The sequence below is a fragment of the Mustela erminea genome, chromosome 18, assembly GCF_009829155.1.
Source record: "Mustela erminea isolate mMusErm1 chromosome 18, mMusErm1.Pri, whole genome shotgun sequence".
NCBI lineage: Eukaryota > Metazoa > Chordata > Mammalia > Carnivora > Mustelidae > Mustela > Mustela erminea.
In genome coordinates, this window is record NC_045631.1 from 37,557,152 (window position 1) to 37,570,208 (window position 13,057).

A 13,057-nucleotide genomic window follows, 5' to 3' on the forward strand; every position below is an offset into this window, starting at 1 on the left:
GAGGAAGAAGCGATGTGGGGCTCCACCCTGGGATCATGACCTGAGCCCAGGGCAGACGCTTAATGACTGAGCCACCCAGGTGCCCCAACAATGAACGATTTTACCATAATTTACTTCATTCTCTAACCATTGAATATTTAAGTTCTTCATTAAATAATTTTTTGAAGAGCAAAGATTCTATGTGAATTTAACTGCTTGTAAGTCTGGATTAGACTAGATACTATTTTTTTTTACGTATAAAACGATACCACTGTGCAAGAAAGAGGACTTCATACTATATACTCACTTCATACACACACGTATTGTTGGACCCACCAAAAATAAATGTTCACAGGAAATGGATGCTCCAAGCTCTCTGAAGAAAAATAAAAAGGCAAGTGTGATCGCAGGGGGTCCTTCGGCTACATGTGGTACACACATTAGTGCGTGTGTCTGTGTGGTTTCCAAGGTGCCCGGCAAAATGCTTTGCACACAGGAAGTATTCAAGTAACGCACTTTCGACTTCACATGCAAAAGGACACGTTCTATAGAACTTGCTTCTAAGATCCATCCACACCGGGAAGAGGATGGGCTGAAAACAACCATGAACAGCTCATTTCAGGGAGAGTGGTTTTCCCCAGAAGGAGAAGGGGAAGATGACAAAGGACAAGATAAAGGCAGAAGCTCAGAAGTTCCATTGCTCAAGGGCAAGCAGCCCCATTCCCTGGGGCTCAGTCGGGCCCCATCAGCTACACAGCAAAGTGGGAGTGCTGGGCAGCAGTCTCTGTTTCACCAGTAACGGGTAGTAAGATTGTGTGAAGGAGGGGGTAGTGGGTTCTATGAACTCACTGCAAGGCCTTGGTCGAGCCACTACATTTTTCTGGGCCTCGATTTCCTTTTCTAAATAGAATTCAAGGGAAATACTTGGTTTTTAAGAGCGTTTCTAATTTAACAGGAATTCTGATTCTGTGACTGTACACACTTCCAGAACATGCCCTCATACCTTGCAGACCTAAAGCAAAGAAACAAAAACAAAAAACAAGACAACAACAACAAAACCCCAAAACTGGGGAAGGGGGGGGGGTTAGATTTTCTAAGAATATTTGTCTCATTTCCACTCCCTATTCCATTCTGGGTACATATACCAAGACTTTCTTTGGCACAGACAGGAGCGGGACGCTCTTTGATTTCCCCGTTAACAACTTAGAAGGAAATTGCCTGGGTGACTCAGTGGGTTAAAGCCTCTGCCTTTGGCTCAGATCATGATCCCAGAGTCCTGGAATCGAGCCCCACATCGGGCTCTCTGCTCTGAGGGGAGCCTGCTTCCTCCTCTCTCTCTGCCAGCCTCTCTGCCTACTTGTGATCTCTGTTAAATAAATAAATAGAATATTTTAAAAAAAGCAAAAAAAAAAACAAAAAACACCTTAGAGGAAGAGTCCTAAGCTGAGAAAAAAGAGTGTGTGTGTCAACTGTAGAGCAAACAACATTCCGAGGATTTTGTTATCGTCTTGTTAGTTAGTCAGGTAGGTGTCTTAGGAACAAACAGCGAAAACAAGTTTCATACCTTTATGTCCTGCTGTCTCCCTTGTACACTCTGGCCTCTTGAGCTCAGGGGAGGGACACAGTCCCAATTTTCTGACTCCTGGAAGGGAGACTCCCACATACTCCTTTAAACTTTCACACCCAGGCCCAGAAAAACCCTAGGTGTCTGCCTAGGGGATTTGTCTTCCTCCCCCCACCCCTTTTAAGATTTATTTATTTATTTGTGGAATGAAGGGGAGGGGCAGAGGGAGAGAGACTCTCAGGCAGACTTCCTGCTGAGCACTGAGCCCCACACTGGGTTCAACCTCAGAACCCCACCCCCACCCCCGCCCACCGATCATGACCTGAGTGGAAATCAAGAGTCAGACCCTAACCGACCTAACCCTCCAGGTGCTCCGGACCTCAGGGAATTTTCTGTTTTGGGTTTGCCTGGCACAAATCACTGATGCTTTCTGATTTCCTGGCTGTCACTCTGGCCCTGGAGGGGATGCCTGACAGGGTCGAAGCCGGCTTTGCTCTCCATTGAGGGCAGGTCTATGGTTCATCCCGCGTTTGTTCCCGTCATCACCCCTGAAAGGACAGGGGTGCCAGCCTCTGGCCTATTAACTCCCGCTGCCGCCAATCCTCTCATAAATAACCAGTTGTCAGGGATTTTAATGGAAACCCTCTGGAAGCTGTAAATCTTTGCGGCTCCGTCCTGCATCCTTTCCCTCATTTCCATCACAATATCGCTCCAGAGGGACCTGAGACCAAAGCAGGAGCTTGGCAGGGCAGATTGGTAGGACACTGGGGAAAGAAAGAGGCGGGGTGGGGGAGGGGAAAAGAGCTGGGACAGTTGGTCCTAGGGAAGCATCTGCTCTGGGCCAGTTGATGACAGTCACCTGGGCCTCCTGGGCCCTGGAGAGGGGGCAGGGCAAGATAGCCCAGGGCCACCTGGAGGGAAGGGGGAAGAGGGAAGAGGAAGAGGATAGGATGGCAGAGAGGTTTCTGGAAGAGCAGCAGATGGACTGCAAGATCCACCTCAGGCCCTCCAGGGTCTATTTAAGCATCTTGAACCAGACTTTCATTCTGCTGGGGGCTAAGCCATGAGTTTGCCTGTCCAGGCACATAGCAGGTAAAAGGGCAGTGTCCTGTGCTGGCAGGAAAACTTCCTCCAACTTGGGTCCAAAAGGCAACAGTTTATTTCTCTGCATAGGAGAGCACTCAGTAGTGAGAACCTGTCCAAATAGCTAGGCATAAAGGTTTATCATATATCCCTTTTCTAAGGGGTGGGAGTTAGGGCTTCAAAATGGGCCCCTAGTGAGATTTGTTTACACAATTTTTGGCCTGTCCATATGTCCAAGGACAGAGCCTGCCTGCCTGGAGATTTCCCACAGGGTTTAGGGTATGTATGAGCCAGAGGGCCAGCTGACTGTTGTAATTATACATTCCCGCAGCATCAATTCAAGCATCTGGAAATCTCCAGAACGAGAGGGATGGATATGGGCAACAAGAATCTTTGACTCGATCCCTAAGAGAGTTTCCTAAAAACACTGTGGTTCAGGAATTTTAAACCGATCCTTTTTCACCAATCCCGAACTAACCCAGGCAGAACCAGGTCTACCAGCTGTCAGTCCTTTGCTGGCAGCCTGGCACGCATCGGTCTGGGCTTAGACAGGTGGAAACGGAAGGAAACCACATTATTTGAATCCAGATTCCCTACCTGCCAGACGACAGCCAAAATGTCGCTGGGAGAAACCAAGACCCCAGAGCTCTGGGCGGCCTTCTCTCTCTTCGGCCAGGCTTCCCACTCTTTGAGATGTCATGATTTAAGAAGCCAGAGAGGTTCATTGGCAGGTTTACGATTAGCTACTTTACTGTTAGAGACGCTGAGCCCAGAGAGAGGTTCGATGACACACGTGCCTGAGGTCTTGACTAGGGTCTCAATCCCGTGCTCTTTGCAGGGCTTTCCCCCGGTCCTGGTTTCGGTTATTTACCCTCCCGCGAGGGCCTGGATATAGAGCGGCCCGGCTCAGCGAAACCCAACCGCCGACCCCTCCGTAGCAGCTGCAGCTTCTGAAGACCGCGGTTCGAGTCCGCTGGGCCCTGGGGCTCCGGCTGCGCCTGCGCACGACGCCCAGACGGCGCGGGCGGGGGAGGGCGGGGGACCCCCGCGGGGCTGCGGGTAGTGGGGCCCGCGAGCGCTGGGAGCGCGGCTCAAGCGTCCTCCGCGTCTCCCGGGACAACCTCGGGCGCTGCCCTCTCAGAGAGCCGGGCGGTTAATTGGATTCGGGAGGTGGGGGCACGGCAGCCTACCGCTGGGGCCAATCGACGACCTAGAAAGCCCTATATGCAAATAAATGAGGGCTGGGCGCACCCCAAGTTAGGAGGAGCGAGGGTTGGGTGCGCGGGTTGTCGAGCAGCCAATGGGAGCGTGTCTCCTTAATCTTTTGAGGAGGGGCCCCGCAGGTGTAGTTGCCAGCGGTACGGGCAGCACAGCCCGGGCAAGACCGGGGAGTAGGAATCGCGGGTAAGAGCCCCCCAAGCTCGGTGCTGGCCCTAGATCGTGGCCTTCTAGTGTCTCCCCGCCGAAAACCGGGTCCGTCGTACCCCCCAACCCCGCTCAAAGCCCAGTTCCCCAGGGTTACCCCTTCCGCCCTCCCCAGTGGCGCTCTACCTCCAAAGCCACTCACCCTCCCGGTCCCTGTCCTCCCTTGGCGGGGTAGCTCGTCTCTTCCCAGCCCCATCCTCGCGTTCACCTCTGAAAGACCCTCGTTCCCTTTCTCATCCTCAAGACTCCGATGATGCCAAGATCTTGTTCACACGCCAACTCTTCTTTCCCTAGTTCCATATTCCCTCCTGTCCCTCCTGTCCCTCACTTCCTGCCCCCCCCCCCCGATTTCCCAAACCCGGTGCGCCCGGGGAGCTGTTCCGTGGATACCAGAGATCCCTGGGAATCACAAAACTCTCTCTGCCTCCAGCTTCCCTATCCCTGGGTCCTTCTCCCCATCACCTTTCTTCCTTTGTCTGGAGAAATCTTTCAGAGAGACATTTCTGTTTTGAATAGCCAGCGCAGCCCTCTGCAAATACTCCTACCTCTCCTTTCCAGCCCCCCTCCCCCTTCCAGTATTCTTTATCACCTCCTTTAAAAAAATTATTTATTCATTTGATAGAGACACAGGGAGAGAGGGAGTACAGGCAGGGAGAGTGGGAGAGGAAGAGAGAGAAGCAGGCTTCGGCAGAGCAGGGAGCATGATGTGGGACTCGATCCCAAGACTCTGGGATCATGACCCATCCGGAGGCAGACTCTTAACCACCGACCCACCCAGGCACAACTATTTCTCATCTTCTGAAGGAGAATTCTTCTAGGCTTGAGGAATGTTCCCCTTTGGGATTGGAATAGTAGGGAAAATGTAACTTACATCTGGGGACCACGTGGAAGAGAGCTAAGGTTTACTAAGACCCAGCCTGTGCCAGGCACCTCAAGAAGTTATTTAATAGGTGCACCAACCCTACTGTTCTATTTTATATGTATATGTATTTTTAAGATTTTATTATTTATTTATTTATTTGACAGACAGAGATCACAAGTAGACAGAGAGGCAGGCAGAGAGGTGTGGGGGGAAGCAGGCTCCCCAAGGAGCAGAGAGTCTGGTGTGGGGCTCGATCCCGGGACCCTGAGATTATGACCTGAGCTGAAGGCAGAGGCTTTAACCCACTGAGCCACCTAGATGCCCCATTGCTCTCCATTTTTAGCAGAATAAAAAATGTCATCTGAGTCCACAAGATTCTTAGTGTTTCCAGGGAATGGGGCGAGTCATTCTCAGCACTTCTTACTGGCCCATTCCTTGAGCAACTGAGTTCCCCCATCCCTCCCTTGTTAGTCCATGTCTTGCTAAGAACCTATTCAGTCCCTGTACTGAAAGTTCAAAGGTGGCTAGAATGGAAAGCCTAAAGGTCATAAAAAGCATCTTAACTTATCTGGCCTACATTCAAGCTCAAAGCACTTTTCTAGATGTCGAGTTTTTTTTTTTTAAGATTTTATTTATTTATTTGACAGAGATTACAAGTAGGCAGAGAGGCAGGCAGAGAGAGAGAGGAGGAAGCAGGCTCCCTGCTGAGCAGAGAGCCGGATGCGGGACTCGATCCCAGGACCCTGAGATCATGACCCGAGCCGAAGGCAGCGGCTTAACCCACTGAGCCACCCAGGCGCCCCTAGATGTCAAGTTTTTATCTTCCTAGTGGTCCTGTAAACACAGAAAAGACACGGAATCATGTAATGTAACCTTGTACATCAGCTATTCTAAAAAAAAAAAAAGAAAGAAAAGAAAAAAAGATAGGAGATAAGGGAGGAGGTATTACTTGGCTTCTTATGGCATACAAAGTCAAAGAAGCAAAGCCGGAAGCAAGATCCGGAGTTCTTACCTCTACACCTTCTCCCCCCATCTACTTTGACCTTTTCCAAGAGTTGGCCACTGGAAGCCTTCCGAGGGATGCTTCTGGTAGGGGAATGAGGACCAAAAGATGAAAAGGCGAGGAGGTGCAGGAAAATATATTATTCGTGAGAAGACAAGGAAGCCCTCAGCAGACACAGTAGGATAGCTCTTCGGTGCCATGTATAGGGCTACAGACTGAAAGAAAGGTCCAGGCTCTGGGGTGCCTGGGTGGCTCAGTCATTAAGCATGGACATTCGGCTCTGGTCATGATCCCAAGGTCCTGGAATCAAGTCCCGCATCAGGCTCCCGGCTCAGCAGGAAGCCTGCTTCTCCCTCTCCCACTCCCCCTGCTTGTGTTTCCTCTCTCACTGTCTCTCTGTCAAGTAAATAAATAAAATCTTAAAAACAAAAACAAAAACAAGATCCAGGCTCTGAAGTTCAGGGGAGAAAACTCAGTTAAAACTTTAAACAAAAACTTTTAACATGCTCTACTCTGTTTTTAATCAACCTCCAAATGATTCTTTCCTCCAGTTTCTTGGCACCTGTATTTGAATTCAGCCTTGCAAAAGAAAACCCTAAATATTTTTCACGCTCTGCAGCACCTCTAGGAGGTAAGAAGTGTAGTTGACCTGTAGAGTCCTTCAGAGCTGGAAATGAAATAGGGTTCCTCCTTTGAGATTTTCCAAATAACCTGCGATGTGTTTGCTTGAAGCCATCCCAAGGCTCATTTCCTCCCCCTGGTGGCCAACGAAGTACATTTTCATGCTGTCTGACCAGGGTTTGGTTGGCTTTGTCTGGCTTGGAAGATCCAAGATCAAAGCCCACACTAAAATGGAAGGAAACTTCAGCTGCCTCTTAGCAAGGATTTAACATCACATCTCTGGGGGTGTCTGGGTGGCCCATTCGCTTAAGCATCCGATTCTTTTTTTTTTTTTTTCCTAAGTAGGCTCTACACCCAGTGTGGGGCAAACACTGGGCTTGAACTCATGATCCTGAGGTCAAGCCATGAGCTGGATCTAAGAATCAGATGCTTCGCTGGCATGGCTCAGTTGGTTGAGCATCTGACTCTTGATCTCAGCTCAGGTCTTGATTTCAGGGTTGTGAGTTCAGGTCCCACGTTGTGCCCCACACTGGGCATGGAATCTATTTTTTAAATAAATAAATAAATAAATAAATGTCACTTCTCTGACTGCAGAGGCCCTTAGACAGGGTATGTGTATGGCTCGGGATGCTGGCAGCCCTTATGATTACGTTATTTCTAGGTAGCCTCCACGTTAGAGCCCTCCAGTCCCCAATTTTGGTTTGGGAAAGGGGCAGAGACGCATAGAAGGGTGCAGTAATGTTAAAAACATGACCCATTTCACCCTTTTGTCTTCTCCTTAGGCTTTGTCCTTAAAATTTAGTGCCTCTCCTCCTCTGATTCCTCAAGGCTGCTTTTGACAATGAAATTGTTGGGCAGGAGAGTAGTTGGGGACCCCCGGGTTAGCAGGGAGGGGCTGCTGAGACTAGCAAAGAGAAGGCTGGTGGAGTCGGAGGAGACCTGAGAGGTTCTGGGGCAAGCAGCTTTTGCTTTAACTCATTGCCACTTGGGGGCCAGAGATGTGTTAAAGGAGGACAGCTCAAACCAGGGGTCCATGAGGCTGGGCCTCTGTCCTGAAGGAGAGAAGTGATCCGGGCATACAAAAATGTTGCCTCTCTCTTAATGCTACTGTAAGGAAAGGGATAGCACCAGGACAGCTGTGGCTTGGCTCCAGGATCAGGGAGACCATCGGGATGGAATTGGGGCAGACTGGAAAGTACCCAAAGAAGGAGCCATGACTTGGCTCTATGGATTGCTGGCATGAAGCAATGGGGCCCTACCTTCCCAAAAGAAGTGGAAGTCTGGATTTTTATGAGAAATCTACATTGTCTGGTTGTTGGCAACTACTTCTATTTAAAACTACAACAAGGACACACAGTGGTAGGCCAAGTGAACGTTTCTGTGGACTAACTCCCGCAATCCCGCAGCCCCCCAACTCCCACCCCAGCAAACCTGGAGCAAGAGATTCCCTGTTAGAAGCCTTTGAGAGAAGTCAGCGGGGATTTAGCATTGGGGATGGAACAGAATGAGAGGACTGGGGAAAGAGAAAGCTAGGGGGCCAAAGGCAAAGCCAAAAGAGATGCACGTGGCATTGACTGCTCTCTACCATCTTGTGCCCAGCTTGGGTACCATTCATGTGGATCTCATGTCATGGACATCATAGAATCCGGGGGAAGGTAGGTAAGTATGCTGCGGGGACCAGTTCCTTGAGAAGTACATGGGCTCAACTCCTTGCTCTCTGTGCCTGGGGCTCTCTCGTCATGCAAGAGTCGACAGAGTCTGATCCTTTTCCTGTTGTTGTTTTTCTCTCTGAAGCAGACAAACAGCAGCAGCCATGACTTGTTCTTACAACTTGGGCAGCGACTCAAGAAAGAGCAGAGACAATTCGCAGCTCCAGAGGCCAAATTCAGGGTCAGTTTTCTCTCCTTCGTTAACATTAACCTTTGGGTAAATGGAGCCACTCCTCCAGGGCTTGGTAAACAGAAACCACTTGTGGAGGGCTAGGGGAGTGGAAGTGGCCGTTTACCTGGAATCGAGGGAGTAGCTCAAGGTCAAGATTTCAGGCACCTTGGTGTTCTTGAACGAGAATGTGCCTGGTCACTGGGAAAACGGACTCACAAGGGCCAGTTGTCATTGGTTTGTTGTGCTGCATACAACTCTTTCACCCCCTGCCTTGGTGTCACCATAAAGGGGGTTGGCTGTAAGTGGCAGCCCTTCTGAGCAAGAGAGAAACCCATGGTGACTTTTGGTTGCCCTTCCTCTTGGCGATGGCTGTGAACATTCAGTGTGACTGACGGTGTACAGGATAATTCTCTGAAAAACATAAAGAAGTACACTCACATAAAGGCTTATGATTACGTTATTTCTAGGTAGCCTCCACATTAGAGCCCTCCAGTCCCCAATTTTGGTTTGGGAAAGGGGGAGAGACACATAGAAGGGTGCAGTAATGTTAAAAACATGACTCATAAGGTACAAAATGTTGGTGAGAATTAGCAAGTGCGGGTGTGGAGGAAATGTGATTCCCATGAGATTGTGTGGCCCTGCTGGGCCTGCTGTTATCGTGGTATGGTGGTAATCCTGATTGTTGGAGTCCCTCTGGGAAACAACATGGCGGTATAAATAAGATAGATAGATAGATAGATATAAGATAGATAGATAGATATAAATAAGATAGATCGATCGATTGATAAAGCTAGAAGCTATATAATTTTTACATTAACCTAGTAATCCTCATTCTGGATATTATCTTAGGTAAAATAATCCTCAAGAGGTAAAAGGCCCTCTATACATGAAAGTGTGCATTTCAGAGCTATTACTGTAATAGCAAAATTGGAAGCAACTTACATGGCCAACAATAGGGCAATGGTCGGTCAAATTCAGATACATTCCTTCAGTGCGGTGTTATTACACAGTCGTGAAACACTGGAAACATGTAAACTTTGTCACCACCGAAAGGATGTTTCTGATATGATATTAAGTGTGTGTGTGTGTGTAGGAAAGCAGATAGAAAATGGTTTCTATATTATTGTTACGATTATGGAGGAATAATCATGCTTAGAAATTAAGAATCAAAGAGAATATGCAAAAGGAGCAAAGTTGCTCTTCCAGGGTAGAAAAGCCACAGGTGACTTCCCACCCTATCCTTTTCTAAACTCCCTTTGTTGTTTTATGATTTCATTGTAATAAATTATCATAAAGATATTACTATCTTTTTTTAAAAGCAAAGACTTGATGAGGGAAGAGCAGGTAGTAAGTGGCAAAGGCATCAAAGGGCAGGGGTTGCCATGGTGAGGAGGCTGGCCAGGTTTGGGAGGTAAAGAGGAGGAGGAGCCCCAGAAAGTTGGCTTTATGGTGATAGGAGCCTCAGATGTGAAGGAGATGGAGTAGTTCATTGGATCTGGGCTGTTCTGGGCTAGCCAAAGGCACACAAAGCATATTCCTAAGGACTACTGAAGCAGGGGCATTAAAAACCATGAAAAGAATTTTCATGCAAAGAAAAAGAAATTTCAAGCAAACGACAAAGAAGTCATCCTTGGAATGGGGGAGGGACAAGAACTTTGCTGGACCTCCTTATTGGTCTTTTGCCATCTGGTCTTGTTTTTGTGTTGAATCACATGGTGTGGGAGACACCTGTACCTTTGCTGTGTGTGAGATCTCTGAAGGTCTCCGTCAGGCCCTGGGCTTGAACTGTGTTCAGGCAGCTACGCATTGACCTTGAACTCCGTGAGTGACCGTTGTCTTCACCATCAACAGGCTAGGCGTGGGAGGTTCTGTGTAGCGTCGAAACAGTTAACAGACCTCCTCAGAGCACCCCATCTGTACCCTGTGGGACTCACTCCCTCAGTTGGGAAGGCTTAGGGCTTGGTTCTGAGGCTGTCTCCAGACACTCACTCACTTTAATAAGATTGTTTACCAGCTGGTGCCATGCATAGCATCTCAGCCTGCTCCTGAAAATCCCAGGAGAGCAAAAGCTAAAGCCAGGGTTGGCTGAGTGAGTCCCCAAGGTCAGCGTCCCCAAGGACAAAAGGTGGAATCAGCTCTCTCTCCCTGAGCTTGTACCAACCCTGGAGGTGGGGTGGCATTTTCTAAAGGGCGATGGTGCCTGGTCTTGGACTGGGTCTACCACCCACATGAGCAAGGGAGGGGGTCCCCCTGCAGGCGGATCCGAGTAACTGCTGCTCCCTCTGCTCTCTCCCCAGGGTGCTCGGGGATTTCCCCAGAGCCGCTTCCCAGCCTGGGGAGATGCTCCAGTGCCTGCCTTTAGAAGGCGAAGAAGGGGCAGACTCCGAAGAGCGGGAGGACAGTTCCCAAGAAGATCCGAAGGAAAGCGTCACCCTGGCTTTCGTGAGCGAGAATGCTGGGGGGCAAGAGGGGCTTCAGAACGCTCAGCAGCAAGGCAAGAAGAGGAAGAAAAAGAGGTTAGGATTGAAAGATGAGAATGGGGATCTGTGTTGTTGGGAGCAGAAGGGACCTGGAGGGGAGGGGACTTTGGCCACTGATGAGAGGTTAAAGAGATGTTGTGTCCTGGGGTCTTCAAAATCACACCCCCTTCAGTTCTTGTGAGAAGAATCTACCTGGTGATCAGTTTGATTAACTGATTGATTGTTCAAAGATTTTATTTATTTATTTGTCAGAGAGAGAGAGCACAAACGGGGTAGTGGCAGGCAGAGGGAGAAGCAGATTTTCTGCTGAGCACGGAACACCCCCCCCACCCCCTCCCCCACTCCCCAGTGCAGGATCCATCCCAGGACCTTGGGATCATGACCTGAGCCGAAGGCAGACACTTAACTGCCTGAGCCCCTCAGGCCCCCCAGTGACCTGTTTTATAGAATCAAATACGATGTGTGTAATCTCAAACCACACCTTGTTCTAATCTTCATTCTATTTGTGTTTAGAATGCTTGCTTTTTTAAAAAATTGTGTGGGGAAAGACAATTTTCTTGTTTTAAGGAAGTGCTTATTGTCCTGGGAACTTAGTACATTTTATTTTATTTAAGATTTTATTTATCTATTTATTTGAGAGAGAGAATGATAGAGAAAGAGAGCGTGAGAGGGGGGAAGGTCAGAGGTAGAAGCAGACTCCCCACCAAGCAGGGAGCCCAGGACTCCGGGATCTCGACCTGAGCCAAAGGCAACCACTCAACCAACTGAACCACTCGGGTGCCCAACTTAGTACATTTTAAAAATAGTGAAACTGACGCTCACTTCTTAGGATCTGCCTGTGGCTTCTGCATTCTGGTTCCTATTTACTATTCCATTACATTCAGGGACATGTCTCCATTCGGGGACAACGAGTCACTCCTCAGATTCACTGATACTAGAAAACTTGTCCTCCCCCTTTCTTCCTTCCTTCCTTCATTCCTTCCTTCCTTTCCTTCCTTCAAGATTTTATTTATTTATTTGACAGAGAGAGACACAGTGATAGAGGGAACACAAGCAGGGGAGCAGCTGAGGGAGAGGGAAAAGCAGGCTTCCTGCTAAGCCGGGAGCCGGATGGGGGACTTGATCCCAGAATCCTGGGATCATGGCCCAAGCTGAAGGCAGACGCTTACCGACTGAGCCACCCAGGCGTCCCTCGTCCACTTTCTAACTCACTACTTCTCTTAGTGGGGGGCAAGAGGAGGGAGACCATGAAGTAATTTGGCCCAAAAGATTTTCGCTTCCTGTTCCTGACGGGCCGCTGGAGTAAAAGGATTTGAGGAGGTGATAATGTTCATATAAAGCGGAAGCAGAATTCGTTACAACCACAATACAGAATTTCTGCCTCTGTGGGCAGGGTCCTGGTACAGTCCGTGTCTTCCGCCCCTCTGCCACCCCTGGGATCTGTGTCTTTAGTTGCCGGGGTAGTCAGACGAGGCTTCCTATGGCAGGATGGATCTCATGCAGCCCCTGGGTGTGGTCACCCGTTCTGGCAAGCGTGTCTGTCTCTGTCTTGCTTTCCTTTTTCTCTTTTCCAGATGATTGGTGATCAATCTCTCCACCTGCCGGTATGAGAGCGGTGAGCACCTGCGTTCAAGGGATCCATGACGGGGACCCAGTGGATTACCCCAAAGGGTTGGGAAGGGTCATTCTTGTGTATTCTTGAGGATGAAATGGGGGTGTTTCTACATCCCATTGTCTCCGTCCTCAATTAACTATTTGAGGAAGTTGGGGATCTCATTCCAAGGAAATACGGGGTTTGGCCCCAGTGGTGTGTATAGCTCCTCTCCAGGGTGATTTGGGAATCTGATTGTAGAGAAGGCAGCTGTTGCTTCTTGTTAGAGCACGAGTTAGAGACTGGCAGTCCACAGACAGAAGACGACCTACAGACCTACACTGAGTTGTGGAACAGAGTAGTCATTCGACTGATTTCAAGTTTGAATGTTTTAGGCTGGTGCTGACTCCCCTGGGTCACTGGCACTTCTTCTCTCTCAGGCCCTTGAAGGCATTTGAATTGTGTTACCAATGCTAACAGGGACAGGGGAAGAAGGATGCCATAGCATATATGTGATTTTGAAATGCATCGTATACTTTTTTTTTTTTCCTGTCAGTTTACCTTCCTA

At 49.0% G+C, this 13,057-nt stretch overlaps 2 protein-coding genes across 3 annotated transcripts in view; one reads left to right on the forward strand and one right to left on the reverse strand.

Annotated features, from left to right (window-relative positions):
* Positions 1–3,246, reverse strand: part of CALCOCO2 (calcium binding and coiled-coil domain 2) — a 39,286-nt gene extending 36,040 nt beyond the window's left edge. Inside the window, exon 1 of the mRNA XM_032320402.1 lies at positions 3,224–3,246. The gene's annotated coding sequence lies outside the window, so the exon portion shown is untranslated. The remainder of the gene's footprint in view (positions 1–3,223) is intronic.
* A 463-nt stretch (positions 3,247–3,709) lies between these two features.
* Positions 3,710–13,057, forward strand: part of TTLL6 (tubulin tyrosine ligase like 6) — a 32,548-nt gene continuing 23,200 nt past the window's right edge. The window contains exons 1-4 of one of the 2 annotated variants that reach the window (XM_032320397.1): positions 3,710–4,030; positions 8,332–8,427; positions 10,716–10,934; positions 12,476–12,513. In XM_032320397.1, coding sequence (XP_032176288.1) covers positions 3,927–4,030; positions 8,332–8,427; positions 10,716–10,934; positions 12,476–12,513 — 457 coding nt within the window. In that variant the 5' untranslated portion in view covers positions 3,710–3,926. Of the gene's footprint in view, positions 4,031–8,331; positions 8,428–10,715; positions 10,935–12,472; positions 12,514–13,057 lie in introns of those variants that run through there. The other variant, XM_032320398.1, reaches the window with a different exon arrangement.